General features: G+C 42.4%; 1 protein-coding gene and 1 pseudogene across 4 annotated transcripts in view; one reads left to right on the top strand and one right to left on the bottom strand.

Annotated features, from left to right (window-relative positions):
• The window catches only part of LOC146576995 (uncharacterized), a 259,842-nt pseudogene extending 240,135 nt beyond the window's left edge, over positions 1–19,707 (top strand).
• LOC146576990 (protein NLRC3-like) overlaps positions 1–23,461 on the bottom strand; it is a 460,027-nt gene that overhangs the window by 258,802 nt on the left and 177,764 nt on the right. The window contains exons 3-7 of one of the 4 annotated variants that reach the window (XM_085268123.1): positions 20,694–20,978; positions 16,638–18,423; positions 11,839–12,012; positions 11,437–11,610; positions 4,744–4,917 (exon numbers count right to left, since the gene is read on the bottom strand). The exons of 1 other annotated variant lie outside the window; for it this stretch is intronic. In XM_085268123.1, coding sequence (XP_085124249.1) covers positions 4,744–4,917; positions 11,437–11,610; positions 11,839–12,012; positions 16,638–18,423; positions 20,694–20,978 — 2,593 coding nt within the window. 2 more of the 4 variants (XM_085268120.1, XM_085268121.1) reach the window with 2 other exon arrangements.

The following is a 23,461-nucleotide window of genomic DNA, read 5'->3' as shown; positions in this document are numbered from 1 at the left end:
GCCCTATAGCGCAGTGCGCCCTGTGTGTTGTAAGGAGGACGTAGTAGAGAACACCATGAGAACGCTAAAGGGTGAAGTGTGGGCGTTGATCGTATATACCGGACAATCGCACATACCTGTATAAAAGAACAGGTATCTGCGTTATGCAGAACATCGTTGTTTTAACAACCCTGAAAATGGCAAAGAGACACGCTTATGAAGCACAGTTTAAACTGAAGGCCATCAGCTACGCGGAGGAACATGGAAATCGAGCAGCCGCGAGAGAATTTAAGATTAACGAATCGATGGTTCGCAAATGGAGGAAGCTAGAAAACAAGCTCCGGCAGGTCAAGAAAACGCAGCTGAGTTTCCGCGGACATAAGGCGAGGTGGCCCGAGTTGGAGGAAAGACTCGAGCGGTGGATCATCGAGCAAAGAGCGAGCGGGAGAAGCCTTTCGACTTCACCATTCGGCTAAAAGCAGTTTCACTAGCTGAAGAGATGAACATTGAACATTTCCGAGGAGGCCCGTCTTGGTGCTTTCGTTTGATGAAACGGTGCCATTTTTCCATCCGGACCAGGACTACGGTAGCGCAGCAACTTCCAGCGGATTATAAGGAAAAGCTGGCCATCTTCTCCTACTGCAGCAAACACATCGGCGACAAAAACATCCAGCCCAGCCACATCACAAACATGGACGAGGTCCCGCTCACTTTTGACATCCCGGTGAGTCACACTGTGGAGAAGAAGGGGACCAGCACGGTAGCGATACGCACAACGGGGTATGAAAAGTCTTCTTTTACTGTTGTGCTTGGCTGCCATGCTAATGGACAGAAACTGCCGCCTATGGTGATTTTTAAGCGAAAGACTTTGCCTAAAGAGAAGTTTCCAGCAGGAATCATCATTAAGGCAAACGAAAAGGGCTGGATGGATGAGGAAATGATGAAAGACTGGCTGAGGGAGGTGTATGTAAGGAGACCAGGTGGTTTTTTCCACGCATCACCATCGCTGTTGATCTGTGACTCTATGCGTGCCCATCTCACAGCCGATGTGAAAAAACTAGTGAAACAAATGAACTGTGAGCTTGCTGTCATTCCGGGAGGCCTGACAAAGGAACTCCAACCGCTGGACATCGGTGTGAACCGCCCGTTCAAAGTAAGGCTGCGAGCGGCCTGGGAGCGATGGATGACCGATGGAGACCACAGTTTCACTAAGAGTGGAAGGCAGCGCCGGGCGAGTTACGCCACAATTTGCCAATGGATTGTAGATGCTTGGGCTAACATGTCTGCTGGCACTGTTGTTCGAGCTTTCGCAAAAGCCGGCATCGTTTCCGAGGAGCCGCACGGCACGAAAAGTGACTCTGACAGTGAAGAAAGTGAACCTGGCATGTTTGATGGAGATTTAGCGCAGCTGTTCAATTCAGACACAGAGGATGAGAACTTCGATGGGTTTGATGATAAAAATGTGAGTACCAAACTTTGTTTTGCTCCTGCTTTATTTTTAAATACGCACACTTGTATGCTTGTGTGTTGTTGATGATGACGATTACTGGTAATAAAAATGTGAATAAGGTAACGAACTCAGGTTTGCTCCCGCTTTATTTTTAAATACGCATACGGTACTTGTATGCGCCCTATGATCCAGTGCGCCTTATGTCTGTGTTAAATACTGTAATGGCACACATAACTGAGACTGCGCCTTTTAGTACAGTGCGTCTTATGGTCGTGAAAATACGGTACTGTTTAAAATAAGCGAAATGTGCTTATAATGTGTAAATAAAGGCTGAAGCAGCTAGCACTGTTAGCATCAGCACCAAGCCCTGTTACATTTGTACACTGTTAGAGCAATGGCTCCAATCTACAGCCTTTAAAATAATGATTAAAATGCTGTGATTGCAGCCATTCCCCAACTCTCTGTGAATGGTTCTCATGGCTATTGATCAGTGGGCTTTGATCAGTGGGCTTTGATCAGTGGGCTTTGATCAGTGGGCTTTGATCAGTGGGCTTTGATCAATGGTCATGAGAATTTGCATAATTATGATTAAGGAACTGACCTCCCAGCCCATTGTTCCTTCAGTGGGCTGGTTTCAGTCATTATGCAAATGTACTGTTTATAAGATTGAAACCTGCAGTCAGCCGAGATTGAAGAAGTCACCTGGATGATGATGAAACATTTCTCCCACAAAACGCTACGTCCAGATGAACAGAATCAACTTTTGGAGATTTACTTACCTGGATGATTATTGGTTATTGGTAACTTTATTGTCCCTAATGGGAAATTGATTTGCAGTATGTCCGTACAAACAAACAAACAGGCAACCAACACATCACATACACACTCCAAAATAATATAATATAATATAAGCCTGAGAAAACAACCTAGATTTTTCATCAAAAAAGTACAATGTGCAATGGCAACAACACATATGGTTCAGTGTTATTAACTATGATAATAGCAGTAGGTACAAAAGACAATCTATGTCTCTTTGTCTTCACTGCAGGCACTTTATAACGACGACCTGATGGAAGCAGTTGAAAATCATTAAAGAGAGGATGATCTGCACACAACATGACAGAGGTCGCCTTCCTCAGCACCTGCCTGTTATAAAAGTCCACAAGCTGGACCTGAGACCTCCCTGAAATCTTACCAGCCACTTTAACCAGGTTGTTAAGTCTGGTCTTATTATTCAGAGACATATTACCGTACCAAGCAATGATACAGAAAGTTAAAACAGATTCAACAGAGTGATCAGCTAAAAGATGTGGCTGGATAGTATTAAAAGCTGAAGAAAAATCAATAAATAAGAGCTGAGCATGAGCTTTGGCGCCATCAAGATGGCGATAAAGGAAGTTCAACAGAGTGACCACTGCATCATCAACATGTCTACGAGGCCTGTATGCAAATTGTAGAGGGTCTATAAGCTTCTCTACTTGCTAACTGAGAGTCTGAACTAAAACCAGGAAGACTTATCTTATTACAGTCACTGTAACAGTGACCAGTCATGTGTTTCATGCCTGCCCAGGCCACCCTTAAGTTATTGCTACCCATCTCCGCCTCTACCTTATCCTTGTATTTTACTTTGGCTTTTTTAATTTCTGATCTGATCTCCTTCCTAATTTCTCTAACTTTCAAGATATTCCCTTCAATAAAAGCTTTTTTCCTTTCATGAATCAGCCTCATAAGACCTTTTGAAGACCATGGTTTGTTATTAGGAAAAAAATGGAGATGGTGTCAGTCGCATTCTTAGGATTCGCTTTAGGGTGGATGTAAACAATGGTGACGTTGATCTGTGGGAATTCCCTGGGCAGATAAAACGGCCTCAAAGACACAGAGAGGAGCTCAATGTCAGGCAGACACACTTGTCTACGAACGGTCACACTTTTACACCATTTCTGATTTATATACAAACACACTCCTCCTTGAGATTTCTGGGTAGCTCCGGGGTCTCGATCCAAACGTATGGGAAACCTGAAGCCATTTAGTTCCAGAGAACAATCAGGGTCAGAGTCCTTGAGCCAAGTCTCTGTGAATGCCATTAGACATGTATCCCTGTAGCCACGCAAGTGTGCGACATTCAAATGCAGTTCATCCAATTGACTCCTCAGAGACTGCACATTAGCCAGGATTATTGATGGTAAAGGAATGACTCCAAACAACCGTCAGGATTGCCAATAAAATCATGCGAAATAAAAAACCCATCTTCGTTAAAAGAAGTTCCACAAAGCACAAGCCGATGCTATAGAATTTCCTCAGGCAAAAAAATATATATATAAAGGAATAAAAGAATGAAATAAAATAAGTTAAAACACTGACACTGACAGAGAGAGACAACCTGCTGGTCGCCACAAGAGCAGCGCCCCTCTTTCTAGTCTAGTCTAGACTGAGAATGCATCAAGACCACTCACTCACCCTTCCCTCCTGCCTCTCAGCTGCTGAAACTCACAGTTTGTTACCACGGAAGAGTCACTCCTTCATCTGAGATGAAGCCTGATAGTCTGACTGATGCAATATAACATTCAGTCTACACTTTGTTTTTGTGCAAAGATGATAAAGAGGAAATACTAATAACATAAACAAAAATAAATGTCCAATTTAGAAATCTTATTCTTTTTTGCTCTATAAAATAGTTGTTTTTATTTTTCAGTCACTCATCGTAGCAGTAGGATTTACATGAAAATAAAAACAAATTAAGTTTGAGAGAAAAAGTACATTTTTGGCACTCTCTGGGCAACTGACTCAGAGACTCAAATGACTTAAAAAACCCGATTCATTTTGGTGAGTGACTCATTTAAACTCGATTCGGTAAAAAGAATCAAATTTACCATCACTAATACAAATCCCTTTGGAGAAAACAGCTTTAAAACATGTATTGTTAAATTCCAGATGTTTCTTTGCAAGGAAAACTCAGACACTGAAACAATACCACCAGTAACCTCCTACATATGGAAACGTGGTGTCATTAAAGACATAATTTCATTAATACCCAATATCCAGCAAAATATGTAATTTGAACATTTTGTTCCTAACGAAATCAAATGTATATATTGTAGAAGATTAGCCAAATTTATGTAAAATGGCCAGTACATGAATTAAAAAAATAAATAAATAAACAAAATCGTATGACTGTGACAAATTTTACACAGTAATTCAGTCTAATAATCCACTCAAATATAAATATAAGTTTAGCTAAAAGCTCTATAGATAAGTCAATCAATAATATAATTCACATTTTAAATGATCATATGTGTTAACGTTTGAATCCTGACCTGAGAGTTTCCACTGCACACTGTGAACTCTTTAGTCCAGCAGACAGAAGCTTCACTCCTGAATCCTGCAGGTCAGAGTTACTCAGGTCCAGCTCTCTCAGACTGGAGGACTGGGAGCTGAGGACTGAGCACAGAGCTTCACAGCTTCTCTCTGACAGGTTACAGCCACCCAGTCTGAAAAACAAAAGATAATCTATAATACTTATGTAAAGTTTGTTATTATATTACATGCCATCTTTTTATTTTTGATGAAACCTTAACATACTAAGATACAACATCATATGGATGAACTTGAATAAAATGTTTTTTTTAAATTATATCTTTATTTGGATTGGACAAGAAAAAACCATCTGCATAGCAGTATATGAATAACATGGGAACAAAGTCCTTCCAGGTTTTAGATTAAGTCCAGGAGAGCAAATGATAAACAAAGTGATCAGCGGGTGCATATTAACCTCCACTAGCTATTACTAGGACAGTTGCTCGCATGCTCTCCCAAAGGAGATATATAGAACACATTACATGGAACTATAAACATAAACTGGGAGGGGTGCCCATGCTGCAATCATTGTGAACAAATACCTAAATAAACAAACAATAGTAACAGAAGTAAATGTAAAAACAAAACAAAAACAACCAAGTAATAGCGAGATCAAGTGAAGTCAGCCCTCGTGGGGGTGATGAATTGGATCCAATTGTTCCAAATTTGGTAGAATTTGGCTTTTTGATTTCTTAACAGATATGTAAGTTTTTCCATCCTAAATATCTCTAAAATGATCCCAAACCAGTCGTCTAGGGTAGGCTGGGCTGGGCTTAACCATCTTCTAGTAATTTTTTTTTTACTTGCCACCAAGAGTAATTGCACCAACTTAATCTCACTCCTACATTCCAGAAAGGGGACCAAACCCATGTATAAAACCTTAAAATCGAAAGGTATTTGAACGTTAAAGACTGCACTTAAGGAGACCTGAACGTTTTTTAACTTGGGACAGTCCCAAAAGACATGAAAATGGTTAGCAACAGTCGAGCCGCATTGTCTCCAGCATTGCCCCTTTGTACCTCTCCTGATATGGAGTCTTGAAGTACCTAATAATATTCTTCCAGCCATGTTCCTTCCAGCTCATAGAACTGGACGTGGACCACTGGCAGTACAAAACATTTTCCCACTCCCCCACAGAAATAGCAATCCCTGATTCCCTTTCCCATTTATCCTTAGTGTATAAAGTATTATCCTTGCTGGCACTAGAGAGGGCTTTGTATAGTTTAGAAATAGATTTAGTAGGGGTCATGGTTGTGGCATTTTTCAGGATGAGGAAAAAATGCGACTCAGCATCATTGAAGTTGGCATTCATGATCAATATATGATCTCAGCTGTAAGTATCTATGAATGTTGTATTTTGTCAGGTTGTCCTGTAAGGTCTCAAATCTGAGCACAATATTTCTATGAGTAAGAGAGAGGAATGTTGTAAGGCCACAGGATATCCATGCTTTAAAAGTTACCTGGGAGCTGAGACTCATGAAGGGGACCAGATTCCATCTGTGCAGATCAGCTTTTATACTTGCAGATATTGGCTCGTAGTTTGCCTGAAAGAGCCCCGAGAGGTCCGCAGTCAAATATATTCCCAGGTACTTAATTTTCTCATTATCCCAATTTACTTTAAATTTCCTACGTAAAGCTGCAGAAGCTGTATAATTTAAAGTCATCACCTGTGTTTTTGAAATATTGACCTTATAACCAGATAACTTCCCCAAATCACTTAAAGTAGACATCAACTCACTAAAAGACCTCTCTGGCTCCTCCAGGCAGACCAGTACATCATCCGCGAACATTACCACTTTATGTTCAACTCCTGACAATGCAACACCCCTAATGTTATGATTTTGTCTAATCGTTTGGCCAAATGTTTCTATGAATAAATCAGAGAAGTGGCGAGATTGCACAACCCTGCCTACAGCCATGTTCCAGAGCAAAGGGCTTGGAGAGATCACCATTCACCTTAATACGGGCTGAGGGTCGAGCATACAGACCTTGGATTACTCTAATAAACTTGTCGTGAAAGCCAAACTTCCCCAGAACCTTATACAGAAATACCCATCTGACCGAGTCGAAGGCTTTCTCAGCGTCCAAGCTTCCTATCATTGATTGAGTTTTGTTCTTTTGTATTTGAGCAGAGATGTGTAATATTCTCCTAATGTTGTCAGTTGTTTGTCTATAGTGAATGAAACCAGTCTGATCTAAATCGATGAGGTCAGGTAAAAACTTCTCCAGTCTACGAGCAAGAATAGAAGTAAATAGTTTGTCATCCAAGTTAAGGACACTGATTGGTCGATAGTTTCCACATTCTCGTTTATCTTTCCCCTCTTTTGGGATAATTGAAATAGTTGCCTCCCTCCAGGAGGGTGGGATTTCTCCCTCCTGTAGGATGTAGTTAAATGACTTCAGCAATGTGGGGACTAGATCTGCCCTCAGGGTGCGATACCACTGAGAACTGAACCCGTCCGGCCCAACTGCCTTACCTGGTTTTAATCTGGAAAAAGCATTAATTTCTTCCAATAAAATGGGATGTGTTAGAAGCTCATTTTTGAGAGACGGGAGTGAAGGTAATTCTAGAGAGCTAAGAAAGGCATCAGTACAATTCTCCTCCGTAGCATTGGGCTGTGAGTACAGCTCCCTAAAGAAGGTCTCAAAACATTTCTGAATGTCTTCTAATTTTGATTCCAGAATATTAGTCTTGGGGTCCTTGATTTGGTATATCGCACTTTCCTCTAGTTGTTTGCGTAATTTATTTGCCAGATATTTTGCAGATTTCCCTCCTGTCTCATAGTATTTTTGCCTCAAAAAAATTAAGTTATTTTGGGCCTCCTGGGTGTAAATATCATTAATTTCATCCTGTATTTTCATGATATCCTGCTTCACAGTAGGATTTGCGGTGTTTATGTCTTCCTATTCTTTCAACTTTAAATTTACCTGTAGATCTGCTAACTTTTGCCCTTTAACTCTCTTTAAGTGGGAGGCGATAGAAATTAATTTACCTCTCATTACCGCTTTGAGCGTATCCCAAAGAATAGCTGGAGATACCTCTCCTGTGTCATTAACATCTAGAAATTCTTTAATGTCTACCTTTAATTTGGAAACTATGGCAGGATCATTAAGGTGCGATAACAATTTCCACAGTGTGGTACATTTTTTCCTAGCCACCTGCAAAGATAGAGAGATAGGACTGTGGTCAGATAGATCTCTTGTTAATATGTCAGTGTTTAAATGAACCAGAGTAATGAGTGAAATTTCTGGTAGATGCGTAGCGGTCCCTCCATACATCTATTATCCCCATCTCTACCATATAGGAATTGACTTTTCTAGTAAGTGCTGTTACCTGGTTGGTTGGGGAGGAGGAGTCTAGTTTAGGGTCAAGTCTAAAGTTAAAACCCCCCCACAGACAACTATCCCCTGAGAATCCACCATTAACTCAAACATATTCCTATAGAATAGCCAATCGCTCCCGGGGGGAGCACAAACATTTAAAATTGTGATTTCAGACCCCTCTATCCATTCTGTTATTCTAACCAATCTGCCTTCCTCGTCACAGAGTTCTGAGATATGTTCATAGTTAAGTGTACCAGAGATAAGTGTAGCCACACCCCTCTTGTGTTTGGACTTAACGGAAGAGGAGAATACATATTTAAAACCCTTTCTTTTCAATCTCAAGTGATCTACTTGGTTCATGTGTGTCTCCTGAAGTAATGCAATCTGGGCCTTCTCCTTCCTTAGTTTGGACAGTATCTTATTCATCTTAATCACGTTCAGAACCCCATTAACATTAAAAGAGATTACTTTCACTGACTCACTTCCCATAAAGATATAATAAGTTACCACAGCGCATAAACTCAATAGCAGCAGGCAACCCCCTCTTAAAACAGTAACAAGTGAAAAAAGTTAGGAATGAACTGAAAACATTTGAACATAACTGGAGCTTGAAAGCTCCTAAGCTGGCTTCTGACAGTGGAGCACTTCCACTGACACCCTCACAACTTGAAGGGAAACCCCTTATTACTCCCTGAGTTAGGGGGCTTTCCACTGCGACGTCACTCACAGCACGAGAAGCCCCACCCATTTTAGCTCGACAGTAACCATATTTCACCATGTTGTCCATAGCTAATACATAACATTAAATTCGTTCTCTTCACGTCTGTATACTTGCAGCTTCTCTCTATATCCCGCAGCTCCTCGGATCTGACGCGGACGCCGACCACCAACTCCCCGCCACAGCGGGCATCTTTGTAGTTTTTCTCTGGGGGTTGCCGGTGGTGTAATCACCTTTACCGGCAGGCCCCGACTCGCCAGGTCAGCCGTTGCCTCCTCCACCGTGTTGTAGGTTTTCACTCCTTCGAAAAAAACCTTAAGGCACGCTGAGTAGAGGGTCCTAAACCGTACATTCTTCTCTTTTAGGACCTTTCGTGCCTCTGCATACTCCTTCCTCAAAGCCATGATCTCAGGGGGGTAATCGTGGTCGAGGTTGATCTTGCTGGAATTCAACATAAAACCTTTCTTTTGCCAAGCGAGCCTCAGCACTTCTTCTTTAACCGTGAAGCACAGGAATTTTACCAGGATCGATCTGGGTTGGGAGCCGTCCGGAGGGAGTAATGATAACACTCTGTGTGCTCTCTGAATTTGTAACGGTGTTGATGGTGGGATGGCGAGATTCTCCCGGAGTAGCTTCTCCACAAAGTGGGCCATAGATGGAGCTCCCGATTCTTCTCCCTCCGGCACCCTGTACAGTCTGAGCGACTCCCTCCTCGAGTAAGCCTCCAGTGATGTTAGTTTTGTTTGAAACTTTTCCTGCATGCTTTCTTCCATTTGCGCAACATCTCTAAAGTTAGAAATATCCTGTCTCAGAGTGACGCTGAAAAACTAGTTCATGCATTTATTACTTCCAGGCTGGACTATTGTAATTCGTTATTATCAGGATGTCCAAAAAACTCCCTGAAAAGCCTTCAGTTAATCCAAAATGCTGCAGCAAGAGTCCTGACAGGGACTAGAAAGAGCGAGCAGATTTCTCCTGTATTGGCTTCCCTTCATTGGCTTCCTGTTAAATCCAGAATTGAATTCAAAATCCTGCTCCTCACATACAAGATCTTAAATAATCAGGCCCAATCTTATCTTAATGACCTTGTAGTACCATATCACCCCATTAGAGCACTTCGCTCTCACACTGCAGGCCTACTTGTTGTTCCTAGAGTATTTGAAAGTAGAATGGGAGGCAGAGCCTTCAGTTTTCAGGCCCCTCTTCTGTGGAACCAGCTTCCAGTTTGGATTCAGGAGACAGACACTATCTATACTTTTAAGATTAATCTCATATTTCCATTAAAAGTGTTGAATTTGACTGTTTGATGTTCTTTATGATCTCTGGCACCAGTTCATCTGTAGGCTGAGCTCAATCCATCCATTTAGTGAAATTATGTTTAAAGGTCTCCTTGTTTTCTGAGCGTGCACAGATCCTGAAGCAGAAAGCCTGGGTTAATAGAGAAATGATCATCACTGTGATGATGCTCATCATCTCTGACTGGGATTTGAGGTTTTGTCAAAGCAGCAAAGAAAGCCTGGCTATGTTGGACTGGGTGTGGCAGCAGCTCCCAGTTTGAGTTCAGGAGACAGACGCCCTCTCTACTTTGAAGATCAGCTTCAAACTTTCCTTTTTGATAAAGCTTATAGTTAGGGCTGGACCAGGTGACCCTGAATCCTCCCTTAGTTATGCTGCAATAGACGTAGGCTGCCGGGGGATTCCCATGATGCATTGAGTTTTTCCTTTCCAGTCACCTTTCTCACTCACTATGTGTTAACAGACCTCTCTGCATTGAATCATATGTGTTATTAACCTCTGTCTCTCTTCCACAGCATGTCTTTATCCTGTCTTCCTTCTCTCACTCCAACCAATCACAGCAAATGGCCCCGCCCCTCCCTGAGCCTGGTTCTGCCAGAGGTTTCTTTCTGTTAAAAGGGAGTTTTTCCTTCCCACTGTCGCCAAAGTGCTTGTTCATAGGGGGTCATGTGATTGTTGGGTTTTTCTCTGTATTTATGAAGCGCCTTGAGGTGACTTTTGTTGTGATTTGGCGCTATATAAATAACATTGAATTGCATTGTTAGTATCTCAGACAAAATCTCGTCTGTGTTCTGGAGCTTATCTTTGTGTTCTGCAACCCTGGTTTCCACATCATTAAGCCGCGCATTGGCTTTATCCAACTCACCCCTTATTTCCACCAGTTGCGCTTTCGTGTCTTTTCGAAATTCTTTCACCTCTTTCCCAACGCCTCTCAGTTCTTTCAGTATCAGCGTCAAACTTGCTGGGTCAACCTCATCTTCTGTCCCAGAATCCTCGCGGCTAGGAGTGGGAGAGTGGCCTCGGCCAGCCTTATAGGGGCTAACGTTAGCCCCTTCTGTTAGCTGCACATTGCCATCTTCCACGTTTTCAAACGTTAACTTCTTAGCTATTTTGTTCTTTCTGGACATCATTTAAACCCCTTTTTCCTCTTTATGTGCACTTAGATAGTGTATTAATTTACTTGGGGCAGTTTTAATAAGTTTCAGTCGAGAGCTCTCGTACTAGGTGTCCATCCCCACGAGCGCTGGAACCGGAAGCCTTGAATAAAATGTTTAATTGGTTCATTTAAAAAAAACAAAATGTCAATTGATCTGACCTCAGAGTATTTAGTTTACAGTTTAAACTTTGTAGTCCAGCAGACAGAATCTTCACTCCTGAATCCTGCACATTTTTGATACTCAGGTCCAGCTCTGTCAGAGTAGAGGACTGAGAGCTGAGCATTGAGGACACAGCTTCACAGTTTTCCGCTAGAAGTTCACAGACGTTGAGTCTGAAAATGAAAACATGAACAAAGACTGATGTTAAAGTGTAATCAGGGTGCAATAACTAATCTTATATTTTAAGAATCCTTGTTGTTTTATGCTGAGCAGATGTGGTACGAAACAACAGTAAATTGATCAAGTTTACCTCTACTGTTTAAATTGCTGGATTTATTTTCTCAGTTAAAAACAAAACAAAACAAACAAACAAAAGAAAAAAGAATACAAATCGGTCAGACCTCAGAATATTCAGTTTGGCGTGTGGACTCTCCACTGCAGCAGACAGAAGCTTTACTGCTGAAGCCTTCAGGCTGTCGGTACTCAAGTCCAGCTCTCTCAGACTACAGGACTGGGAGCTGACCACTGACAACAAATCTGTACAGTCTTCCTCTGACAGGTTACAGCTGCTCAGCCTGAAAAAAATAACAAGAACAACAAAACAATAATATTTATTATCAAATAAAATCTCTTTATATGTTGAATCTAAGTAATCAAATGTGTACAAATGAGTACACTACAATGCACAATTAAATAAAAAAATGTTCAAGAATTTAAGTGTAACAGAAGAAAAATATTTCAAATTAAACACAATTATTCCAATGTATGTAAATGGAAACCAGTGAAGAGCAGGTTGATTTAGTGACAGTAGTTCAGTGTCTGCTGGCACAGGCCTGTGAGTACTGCAGTATTACACTTACTACAGTACTGCTGGTCACTTTATTAATTCTAATATGTGTGATTACTGTAAATGTAGTTATAAATAATGTATCACATCCTGGACTCATTTCATTTTCTGTCTAAAAGCTGCTTTGGCTGATTCCCCTTTAAAGACCCGCTCTCCCTAAAGGCCAACTTTATTTTGATTGGATGATTTCATAAAGCACGCTGAAGGGCAGTAGCCAGTTATCATGAGCTCCATCTCCTCAACCTTCTGGTTTAGAAATTATAAGAAACTGTATACCTCATAAAAACCCGTCTTGATCCATGCTCAATCATCCAGGTTAGTAAATCCCAAAAGTTGATTCTGTTCATCTGGACGTAGCGCTTTCAGTGGGAGAAACATTTCGTCACTCATCCAGGTGACTTCGTCAGTCTCAGCTGACTTCTGGTTTCCAACCCTATAAAAAGTACATTTGCATAATGACTGAAACCAGCCCACTGAAGGAACAATAAGGCTGGGAGGTCAGTTCCTTGACCATTAGGTTTGAGTCATTATGCAGATGTACTCTTTATAAGATTGGGGTTAAGCTGCAGTCAGCTGAGCCTGAAGAAGTCATCTTGATGAGTGACAAAATGTTTCTCCCGCTGAGAGCGCTACGTCCAGATGAACAGAATCAAACTTTGGGGGCTCATAAAATCATGATTAGAAATCTTCTCAGATGTATTTTTACATTTTAGATCCACAGCAACAAAGTTCACAGCAGGATGTCTCTGTTCAGTAATTATTATGCCCATTACCTGCAAACTGTGAGGTACGCAGGTAATGTCAGGTAAACACTAGCTGTCTGAAACTGTTCCTGTTAAATGTGTGTATAAAGGAAATAAGCTGAAATACAGAGACTGGGTGGATCTGTGCTTTGACTTTGACACCAAAAATTTCTTCCTGTTAAAAGGGAGTTTTTCCTTCCCACTGTCGCCAAAGTGTTTGCTCATAGGGGGTCATATGATTGTTGGGTTTTTCTCTGTATCTATTACTGTACGATCTACTGTACAATATAAAGCGCATTGAGGTGACTGTTGTGATTTGGCGCTATATAAATAAAATTGAATTGAATTGAATTACATCCCATTTCAGGTACCTAGAACCTGAACCTTCTCTGGAAACCTGGGACGCTGGCGGGTTTCTCTTGCTTACCTATCTGCTCATCCTCTTTCTTTCTGCTCGCATGATGATTTCCTGGTTGAGTTTGTAAAGACTTTTGCTCAGGACCTTCTTGCTGTGCGGCAACAGTGCTAACCACCGTCCGCTGTATGTTTTTCAGTCATTAAATCAAACCATGAAAGATCAGCTTGCTTCTCGTGATGAACCTGTCTGTTTTCGATTCCACACCAGGGTCTGCCCACTGGAAAGTTCAGGGATAAGCGTGGAGGATACTCACACAAACAAAAAAACCCAGATTGCAACTCCAACTCTCTGTTCTACTTAACCAGACCTTTCAGGCTCTTGTTCAATCAGAACCTCATGGAGTCTGAGTTAGCGAGACAGTTAAACATCCCTCTATGCCCCCTTAATCCGCCCATTCCCACTAAGTCATTAAATAACCGAGTGTCCCCTCACACAACTCAGCGCACAGAGCCTGTCTCCCCTGGCAATCACAAGAAAACACTTACCTTTTTTGCTTTTCATGCACCTCACAAACCACTCATACTCGGCTTTCCTTGGCTAGAATTACATAACCCCCACTTAGACTGGTCAGGTCAGAGGGTAATCAGTTAGAGTCTGTTCTGTCATTCAAATTGCCTTGTTTCTGCCCGTCCACCGGAACCTGTGGAACCATCAACCAACACTGAGACTGTTTTAGATCTCTCCTCTGTCCCCACCAAATGTCATGATCTTCAGGAAGTATTTAGCAAAAGTAAAGCGCTTTCACTGCCACCTCACAAACCACAGGACAGCACCATAGAACTACTCTCTGGCTCCACCCGGCCTTCTAGCTGGCTCTATAACCTGTCTAGACCTGAGTGTGCGGCTATGGAAAAGTACATTAAGGAATCCCTCGGTGCAGGCATAATCCAACGATTGTCATCTCAAGTTGGAACTTCTTTTTTGTGGGGAAAAAGGATGGCTCTCTCTGGCCATGCATTTACTTCAGGGGCCTCAGTGATATTACCATCAAGAATAAGTACCTATTACCTCATTAGCTCTGCTTTCAGGCCATTTCACAGTGCCACTGGGTTTACAAAACCCCACATCCGCAACGCTTACCACTTTTTCCAGATCAATCAGGGAGACAAGTGGAAGACCGTTTTAAACATGCCATTGGGGGACTACGAGTATTTGGTCATGCCGCCTGGGTTAACTAATGCTCCCGCAATGTTTCAAGATTAGTTAACGATGTCCTCCGGGACTTCCTTGACAGGTTTGTATTGGTGTATCTGGATGATATCCTCATTTTTCCCAAAACCTGTGAGGAACATCAGTCTCATGTCCATGCTATTTTTCCAACGTTTGCTGGAGAATAAACCTTATGTCAAAGCAAAAAAGTGTGAATTCCATTCCTCATCAATAACTTTTTTCAGTTACATTTTGGCACGGGGGCAGGTGAAGACGGATCTGGCAAATGTGAAAGCTTTAACAGAGTGGCCTACCCCTTGTACCCATTGTAGATTCAAGAAGCATCTCCAATGGGTTTTGGGAATAGCAATTTTTTATAGAGGGTTCATTTGCAACTATAGTCAGGTAGCTGCACCACTCAAGTCTCAGCATGCATCTGGTCCCCCAAAGCTGAAACTGCATTCACCAAACTGAAGTATCTGTTCACCACAGCGCCTTTTTGGTTCACCCTGATCACAGTTATCATTGCAAAGGTGGACACATCAGAAATTGGAGCAGGGAGAGGTAAATGATGCCAAGTGAAAGAGAATGCTTTGGGGGGGGGGGGGGGGGGGGGGGGGGGTCATGCTGCTGTCATGGTCTGTGTGAGCGGCGGTGGTTTCCCACTAGACTCTGGTTTCTGCCTTTGGGTGAAGCCTGGTCAGCCTGTCCATTGTCCACACCTGACAGTAATCTACTAGGCTGAATATAACATCAGCACTCCCAATAACTCTGCTAACCTCCTAATCCTCGGATCATCTACTCACCCTTGCAGTTCAGTCACGTTTTCCTGGATGCTGGTCTTCTTGATTCACTCACAGCCACATTAATGCCTTTCGTCTCTTAGACTTACTGGACCACTTGGCCTGGATTCAAAGCTAACAAGTACTCACCCAGACCTCACCACCTGCCTTCCCCAAGTTGCTTTCCAATTACTGACAAGTAAATGGTAAATGGACTGATTCTTATATAGCATTTTTCTACTCTCACGGAGTACTCACAGCGCTCTATACAACATGCCACATCCACCCAATCACACCCATTCTCACAAACACTTTATCTGAACTTAGTGCTTTCTAAGTACATTCACGCACATTCATACTCTGATGGATGCATCGGAGAGCAAGTTGGGGTTAGTATCTTGCCCAAGGATACTTGACATGCAGACTGGAGGAGCCAGGGATCGAACCACCAACCTTCTGATCAGTAGGTCAGATCAGACCAGCTTTACCTCCTGAGCTACAGAAACCCCAAATAAGACATTGAAGATAACCTCGTTCACTTACTGTAACCTCCACCAGTGATCTTTCTGATGCTGCTCTACCTCTGTTACAGTGACTCAGATTACCATCTACCAAGACCCATTTCCGGAAACCTACCATAGAGCCCACTTCATGCTCACAGCTTCAAGTGCTTGACTTCCGCCATAGTTCACAGTTCATGTTAAAAAATTCCAAGTGTCAAGTTCCTGTGTGTAAATAAAGCCTTCACGTCTAGTAATATTCAGTTCCTTCACCTTTGTCTGTATTTTGGGTTCACCATGTTATTCTGGCCACACCGAGGTAACAGATTTATATTTGAAAAACAGAGAGACATGGGGGATTGCAATAAAGATGAGACACAAACCAGACCTTAAAATAAGAACATCTGAAAACGATGTAGGTGCAGTCTGGTAGCTCAAGTATTTGCTTTAAAAAACAGAGCTAGACTCCTGGTTGTTGGAGACAAGTGAACAACTTGAGGATAATAAACCTGTCAGAGGGGCTGAAGGATCAGAGCTCATGTTCTTATAGGCTGGATCTGGATTGTGCTTTGATTCGAGTTGAAGACAAAAATATTTCAGAAATGCTGACATGTCCTGCTGGAGAGAAATATTTAAAGTATCATGACTATTTTAGTGACTATTTTTTAATTTTTCTAAAGTGGTAGTGTTCTTTGAACTGAGCACCTCTGATTTATTTCCCATGATTTTAAGAATGAAGCGATGAGTTCATGTTTACTTACAGAGCTTTGTTGGAGGCTTTGACCACTGGCAGCAGCCTCAGAAGAGCCTCCTCTGAAGCAGAGTATTTCTGCAGGTCAAACACATCCAGATCTTCTTCTGATGACAGTAAGATGAAGACCAGAGCTGACCACTGAGCAGAAGACAGTTTATCTGTGGAGAGACTTCCTGATCTCAGGGACTGTTGGATCTCCTCCACTAGAGAACGATCATTCAGTTCATTCAGACAGTGAAACAGATTGATGCTTTTCTCTGCAGACAGATTCTCACTGAGCTCCATCTTGATGTACTGGACTGTTTCCTGATTGGTCTGTGAGCTACTTCCTGTCTGTGTCAGCAGACCTCGTAGGAGAGTCTGATTGGTCTGCAGGGAAAGACCCAGGAGGAAGCGGAGGAACAAGTCCAGGTGTCCATTTGGACTCTGCAAGGCCTTGTCCACAGCATTCTGGTAGAAGTGTTTCTCTGCAGATTCTCTTGTTTCAGACTTCTTGGAGGTTGTCTGTTGTTCTTCCAGCAGATTGAGTCCAGAGTTGATGAAGGTCAGATGGACATGAAGAGCAGCCAGAAACTCCTGAACACTCAGATGGATGAAGCAGAACACCTTGTCCTGGTACAGTCCACTTTCCTCTTTAAAGATCTGTGTGAACACTCCTGAGTACACTGAGGCTGCTCTGATATCGATGCCACACTCTGTCAGGTCTGATTCATAGAAGATCAGGTTTCCTTTCTGCAGCTGATCAAAAGCCAGTTTTCCCAGAGACTCCATCATCTTCCTGCTCTCTGGGCTCCAGTGTGGATCTGTTGCACGTCCTCTATTATACTTGACCTTCTTCACTTTGGCCTGAACCACCAGGAAGTGGATGTACATTTCAGTCAGGGTCTTGGGCAGCTGTCCTCCCTCTCTGGTTTTCAGGACACGCTCCAGAACTGTAGTAGTGATCCAGCAGAAGACTGGGATGTGGCACATGATGTGGAGGCTTCGAGCTTTCTTGATGTGGGAGATGATCCTGCTGGCCTGCTCCTCATCTCTGAATCGGTTCCTAAAGTACTCCTCCTTCTGTGGGTCAGTGAACCCCCTGACCTCTGTCACCCTGTGAACATACTCAGGGGGGATCTGGTCTGCTGCTGCAGGTCGTGTGGTTATCCAGACGTGAGCAGAGGGAAGAAGATTCCCCCTGATCAGGCTTGTGAGAAGTACATCAACTGTGGTGGGCATCGTAACATCAGTCACAGTTTTGTGGAAGTCCAGAGGAAGTCGACACTCATCCAGACCATCAAAGATGAACACAACCTGGAAGTCTTCAAAGCTGCAGATTCCTGCTTCTTTGGTTTCAGTAAAGAAGCGATGAACAAGTCCCACCAAGCTGAACTTTTCCTCTTTCAGCACATTCAGCTCTCTGAAAGTGAATGGAAATATGAACTGGATGTGCTGGTTGGCTTTGTCTTCAGCCCAGTCCAGGCTGTATTTCTGTGTTAAGACTGTTTTCCCAATGCCAGCCACTCCCTTTGTCAGCACTGTTCTGATTGGTTCATCTCTTCCAGGTGTGTCTTTAAAGATGTCTTCTTGTCTGATGGTTGTTTCTGGTCCATCTGGTTTCCTGGATGCTGTTTCAATCTGTCTGACCTCATGTTCATCATTGACCTCTGCAGTCCCTCCCTCTGTGATGTAGAGCTCTGTGTAGATCTGATTCAGAAGGGTTGGTTTTCCTGCTTTAGCGATGCCCTCAAACACACGCTGGAACTTCTTCAGCTTAGACTTAAGTTTAGGCTGACACTTCTGAAGAGCATCTGAATCAAAAAAAGGAAAAAAGAAGGAAAAATACAAATCTGGTCTGAAGGAGCTATCTGACGTACTTTGTCCTTTGTTGAGCCTATCATACGTTTTAGTTTTTAATATACTTATTCTACCAGAAAACCAGAAAAAAGGGGCTACAGGAATTCCTAAATGTAATTCCTGAAAACAGCCACATTAAATGTTTTGAACCTACACATCTGTATTGCTTTGCAGCTTTTCATATGTACCTGATGCCAACATGTGCAGGCTAAACAGGTTTCTGCTTTCTGTGCCTCTTCTCCAAACTTTGTCACCAAAAATAACAACACTGCTATGTTATTTAAATAAGCATCTGAGAGAGATTCAGTAATTCACATTTAATTCTTGTCGTAAATTACAATGGCGAAAGATAATGTAAACCCTTTCTGGCCACACTAAACATGTTCCTTCTCGTTTGGCTCTTGGCGAAGGCAGTCGCACTTTTCTCCTCTTCTCCTTCCCCTTATCTTCCCTGCTTAGCCTCTTGTGTCTTTGTCTTGTCTCATGTGTATTTCACTTCCCTGGAACACTCTCTCACAGTCTGTGTCTAAAAACCTAAAAGAGAATTATGGATTTGATCAACTGGTCTCTGAATGCTATTGACACCCTTTTCTCAACGAGTTGTCTGGGCTCGGGAGAGCCCGAGTGCCCTGGAGGGACTTTCCCTGCCGGATACACGATGGACGAATGGCAGACATGGAGGATCGTGTGCCTGGCGGGACTGTCGATCGAGGACGCTGAAGATATCTACCTATTCGGAACCATGATAACAGGGTTCTTGCTGATCGGAGCTGGCTTGGCCCTGGTTTATCGGAGAATTAAGAAAGCGGAACCGGCTGTTCAAACCCCCACAAGGCTGCCCGCTGGGATTGAAAGGATGGGACGAGGTGCGGCTTCTCAGAAAGGGCTCAGTGAATGCAGCAGGTTAAGAGCTTGGAGGCGCTAACGGCTGCAGTGAAGGCTCAGAATAACACCTCTGAGTGTATATTGGATTACATCAAGGAAGAATCCACTCGGAACAACACCTTGGGGCGGAAGCTGGATTACATCGCGGATCAGTTGGCTGCGGTCGTGAAGTCTCAGAATCTGCTCTGTGAGCAAAAGCCTGAAAAGACCACAGAATTGAAGGTAAATAACATAATTGAGAGGCTCGCAGCTATCCAGCGGGAGATTGAGAGACCAGTGTCGGTGTCGGAGTGTTAAAAACAGCTTGAAATTCTCATGAGTTGTTTGTAAAAGAAAAATCACAAATCATATAATGCGGCTACCCCTTTGGCGCCAGCTGTGGGCTCAAGGCCTGAGCTGAACAAAAACTCCCTGATAACGACTGTGTTGAGTCTGTTCCTTCCCATTCCATGCAAGGCCACCTGGGTTGGCTGGTAGACTGTTTACTTAGCCTGATAGGGCGGAGGACACTGTCTCAGCTGAACTATGGACACGCACACACATACATTTACACTGATAAGCACTCACACATCCCCCCTCCCCTTCCAATGCCTTCGATGCTTGTTGCCTCCTGGGAACACGAGGCGGGTCTGGGCCCACGCCGGAGAGTCGGCGCAGTGGCAGGACGGCTGCTGTGTTGCCTGGGATTACTCCTTATCCCCTAACCAACCTTGTTGTTGGTCACGTGCTCTATAATGTTGTACTGTGGACATTTATGTGCTTTCTGTGCAGAGGAGTTTTTTTGTTTCCTGTTCTCATGCTGTCCTCTATAGCCCAGCATGAGCAGAGGTCTCTTTTTTCCCCTTGTACTTTCCCATTGTAGTGTAGATTTCAGTGTTTTTTCTATAATGCAACGTTCTCTGACTTGTATCTCCATGTGATGTCTGTGTTGTGTGTGTATGGTCGGGGGGCGGGTTCATTCCACTGCAGGGCAACCTGACACTGCAGGTGATGAATAAAATTTGAACTTGAACTTGATTATATAAAAATGTGGCATTTAAGTCAAATGACTCATGCTTTTCTTCTTTAAGGCAATCAGTTTGCATGGTTTTTAAAAGTAAAGAACACTTGTGTTTAATTAAATACAGCTCACATTAGATCTAAGTAGTTTCACAGGTTTATGATGTCCATGTAGTTTAGAAAATACATTTGCAGGCATGTAACAAATCCAAACATTCGTCGTAGAATGACGTTCTTGCCCTCTCCTTTTTCTTACAGTGAATTCTGAGGTTTCACTTTCACATCTCAACAAACTGCAAGGTGACCATTTTTATTCATGGTATATGATACATGACCTCACCTTGTTGAGCAGATGGATCAGAGTATAAACGTAGCTGAGAGAAAAGAGAAGGATCTTTGATCTGAAGATGTTTGATTGTTATCTTGCATGCTTTGTCTCCTTTTTTCCTCACTGTGTCGATGAAGCTGCGTGCCTTATCTGCTCTGGCTAGGTTCTTCTCCAGTATCGATTCTTTCTCCAACTCATTTAAGACAGTGTCACATACGAGGGCCTCAAGCAGCTGTGTGAGGATTTCTGTTGTTACCCTCCAGACAAAGGCTGACCGCACCCTGGCAAGCTCCTCCTCTACAGAAACAAGAAAGAGACATAAACATGGTTCTCAGTCGACATCATGTGAAAAATATTCTAACTTTGTTGAATTAAGACTTCATCATCTCATCAACAAATACTGAATTTTAGGATGTGTGGGGTTAAAATTATGCCAGCTTAAAATGAAACTGAAGAAAATATTGAAACTGAAAAATAATATTGTAACCGATACACAGATGATCTGTATTGCTATACAGACGGGCAGGTATACAGGTATACTATGAACAAATATACATATATAAAGATGAAGCACTGTGAGGTAAACAGATCTACAGAGTGCTATGAAAATATCTACAGTAGTGGAAGCGTAGCTCTCTGAACAGACTATAACAGTGTAGGCACTATAACAGAGACTACACCATGTCAGTGTCCTAAAACTACAGCAGTAACCAACGTGGTGAATGTTGATAATGAAAGGATCATGGTCACTGGGAGGAGGAGTGTAGAAGGGTTAGGTGAGTGTGGATGGAAAGGCTCAGCGGGGACTGAGTTCAGTAGGGTGACAGCTGTGGGGAAGAAGCTGTTCCTAAACCTGCTGGTTTTAGTCTGAAGGCTCCTGTAGCGCCTCCTGGAGGGGAGGAGGAGCTGGAAGAGTTTATTGGCAGTATGAGAGGAGTCTGAGAATGATGCATACTCGGCTTAGAAATCTCTTTTTGAGCGTTGTGTGATGGAGAACTTTGCTTTGTGTAATGTTATAAATACTTGGATAATCCTCAGAGTCTCTGGACTTTTACTTAGAGATATTATATTCAGTCCTGTGGATAGTTATATATTTAAAAATATATGATCCTCTCTGGTTACTCTGGTATGAATGACTCTGAATCACTTAATGGTAAATAACACACTATTTGCAAATTTGCAAACTGTGAAAGAATTCCAGATGACAAGTCTGTAGTTCGACATACAAGTGACGACCTTTGACCTTCATCAGTTTTTATTTAATTGTGTCAGAGAAACTCAAACGTGCTCTTCATGCAGCTGAGTACATTCAGTGTTTAAAACGGAAGCTGTGCAGGTCTGAGATCAGCAGCTTTGTGAAACACCAAGCTGAGGTCCTGTTAATGCTGATATATAGTGACACAGTTACATTTCAATTTAATTCAATTTTATTTATATAGCACCAAATCACAACAACAGTCACCTGAAGGTGCTTTATATTGTACAGTAGATCGTACAATAACAGATACAGAGAAAAACCCAACATTCATATGATACAGGGGTGATTAATCCTTTTGACTTTGTTTTTATCAATAAAACAGCTGCAGCTTTCACTACAGCACATGTGGTGCTTTAACCTTTGCACTGTTTGCATCAGTTCATTCTGCAGTTAACATGTGAACATGTTGGATGATCTGTCTGCTGTCACTGGGTGGTGCTGAGGTCTGAATCTGAGGGCAGCTCCTGTAATCACAAAGAGAACTGAACCATCACAAACTGAAATATAAAGTTTATCTCAAATCTGAAATAGAGCTGATCCTTCTGTCCTCACACACCCAGGATCTGAAGTTCTTCTCTTACATTTCTTTAGTTCTTCAGCTCTGCTCACATACGAGCTGTTTATTTCTTAAAGCCGTATATACCAACAGATTTTCCAATATAATGTTAACCTTTGAGTTGTTGGTGCTTTGTGAATGTGAATCTGCATACATGAGCAGACGGAGCAGGTTTCAGTCCTGGTTCAGTCTGCTGCTGCACCGTGGTCACCAACATACAGAGGTATCATAACAAATATTAATGCTTTTTTCCCTCTCAAAGGATGTAAGCTGTACTGCACATGTAACTTTGTGAACTTACCTCAATAAGAATGATTCAGACTGTTTTATTTAACCTGAATATTTGAAACAAACTTAGTAAAAACAATACACAGAGTCAGTGCTAAAAATGTAATCCGAGGAAAAATGAAACACACATTTTAACTTAAGCTGCCAAGCAGAAGTATTTGGTTTGAGTACATAAATATTAGGCTTTGCTATTTAATCTGTAATTAATGATTAATGAGGGGTTACTGAAGTGCAAGCCTTTTTTAAAATATGTGTTAATATCCTTACAGATGTGGCAAAAGAGTGAAAACATGCTGCTGTTTGCACATATTGAATAATCAGCTCTGCACAGGAGCTGCAGCAGAGTGCAGCCTGTTGCTCTTACAGTGTAATACTCATAATAAAAGTACAGTAACTGTGGTTAGTTACTGACTGAGCAGCCCGGTGCGTTTCTGCTCATTTCGTTCACCTGCACGGGTTAGCTAAACAAACTTTACAAAACAAGTTCTTAGCTAGCTAGCTAAGGATGTTAGCTACAGATTAGCTTACAAACACCTTTCACTTACCAAAAATATTGTGGCGGCTCTCAGGTCCTTCTGTCAGGCAGACACTGAAGAACACCTGAGTCTGTCAGTTTGAAACAGTCGGTAAACGCTGGACCTCCTCTCAGCGTCCCCGCTCTATGTGCCGTTCAGAGAT

This window comes from Mchenga conophoros, linkage group LG3 (genome assembly GCF_057382185.1).
Source record: "Mchenga conophoros isolate Kocher_MC1m ecotype Shallow Benthic linkage group LG3, M_conophoros_male_GT1.1, whole genome shotgun sequence".
NCBI lineage: Eukaryota > Metazoa > Chordata > Actinopteri > Cichliformes > Cichlidae > Mchenga > Mchenga conophoros.
This window is presented reverse-complemented; position numbering and strand designations above follow the sequence as displayed.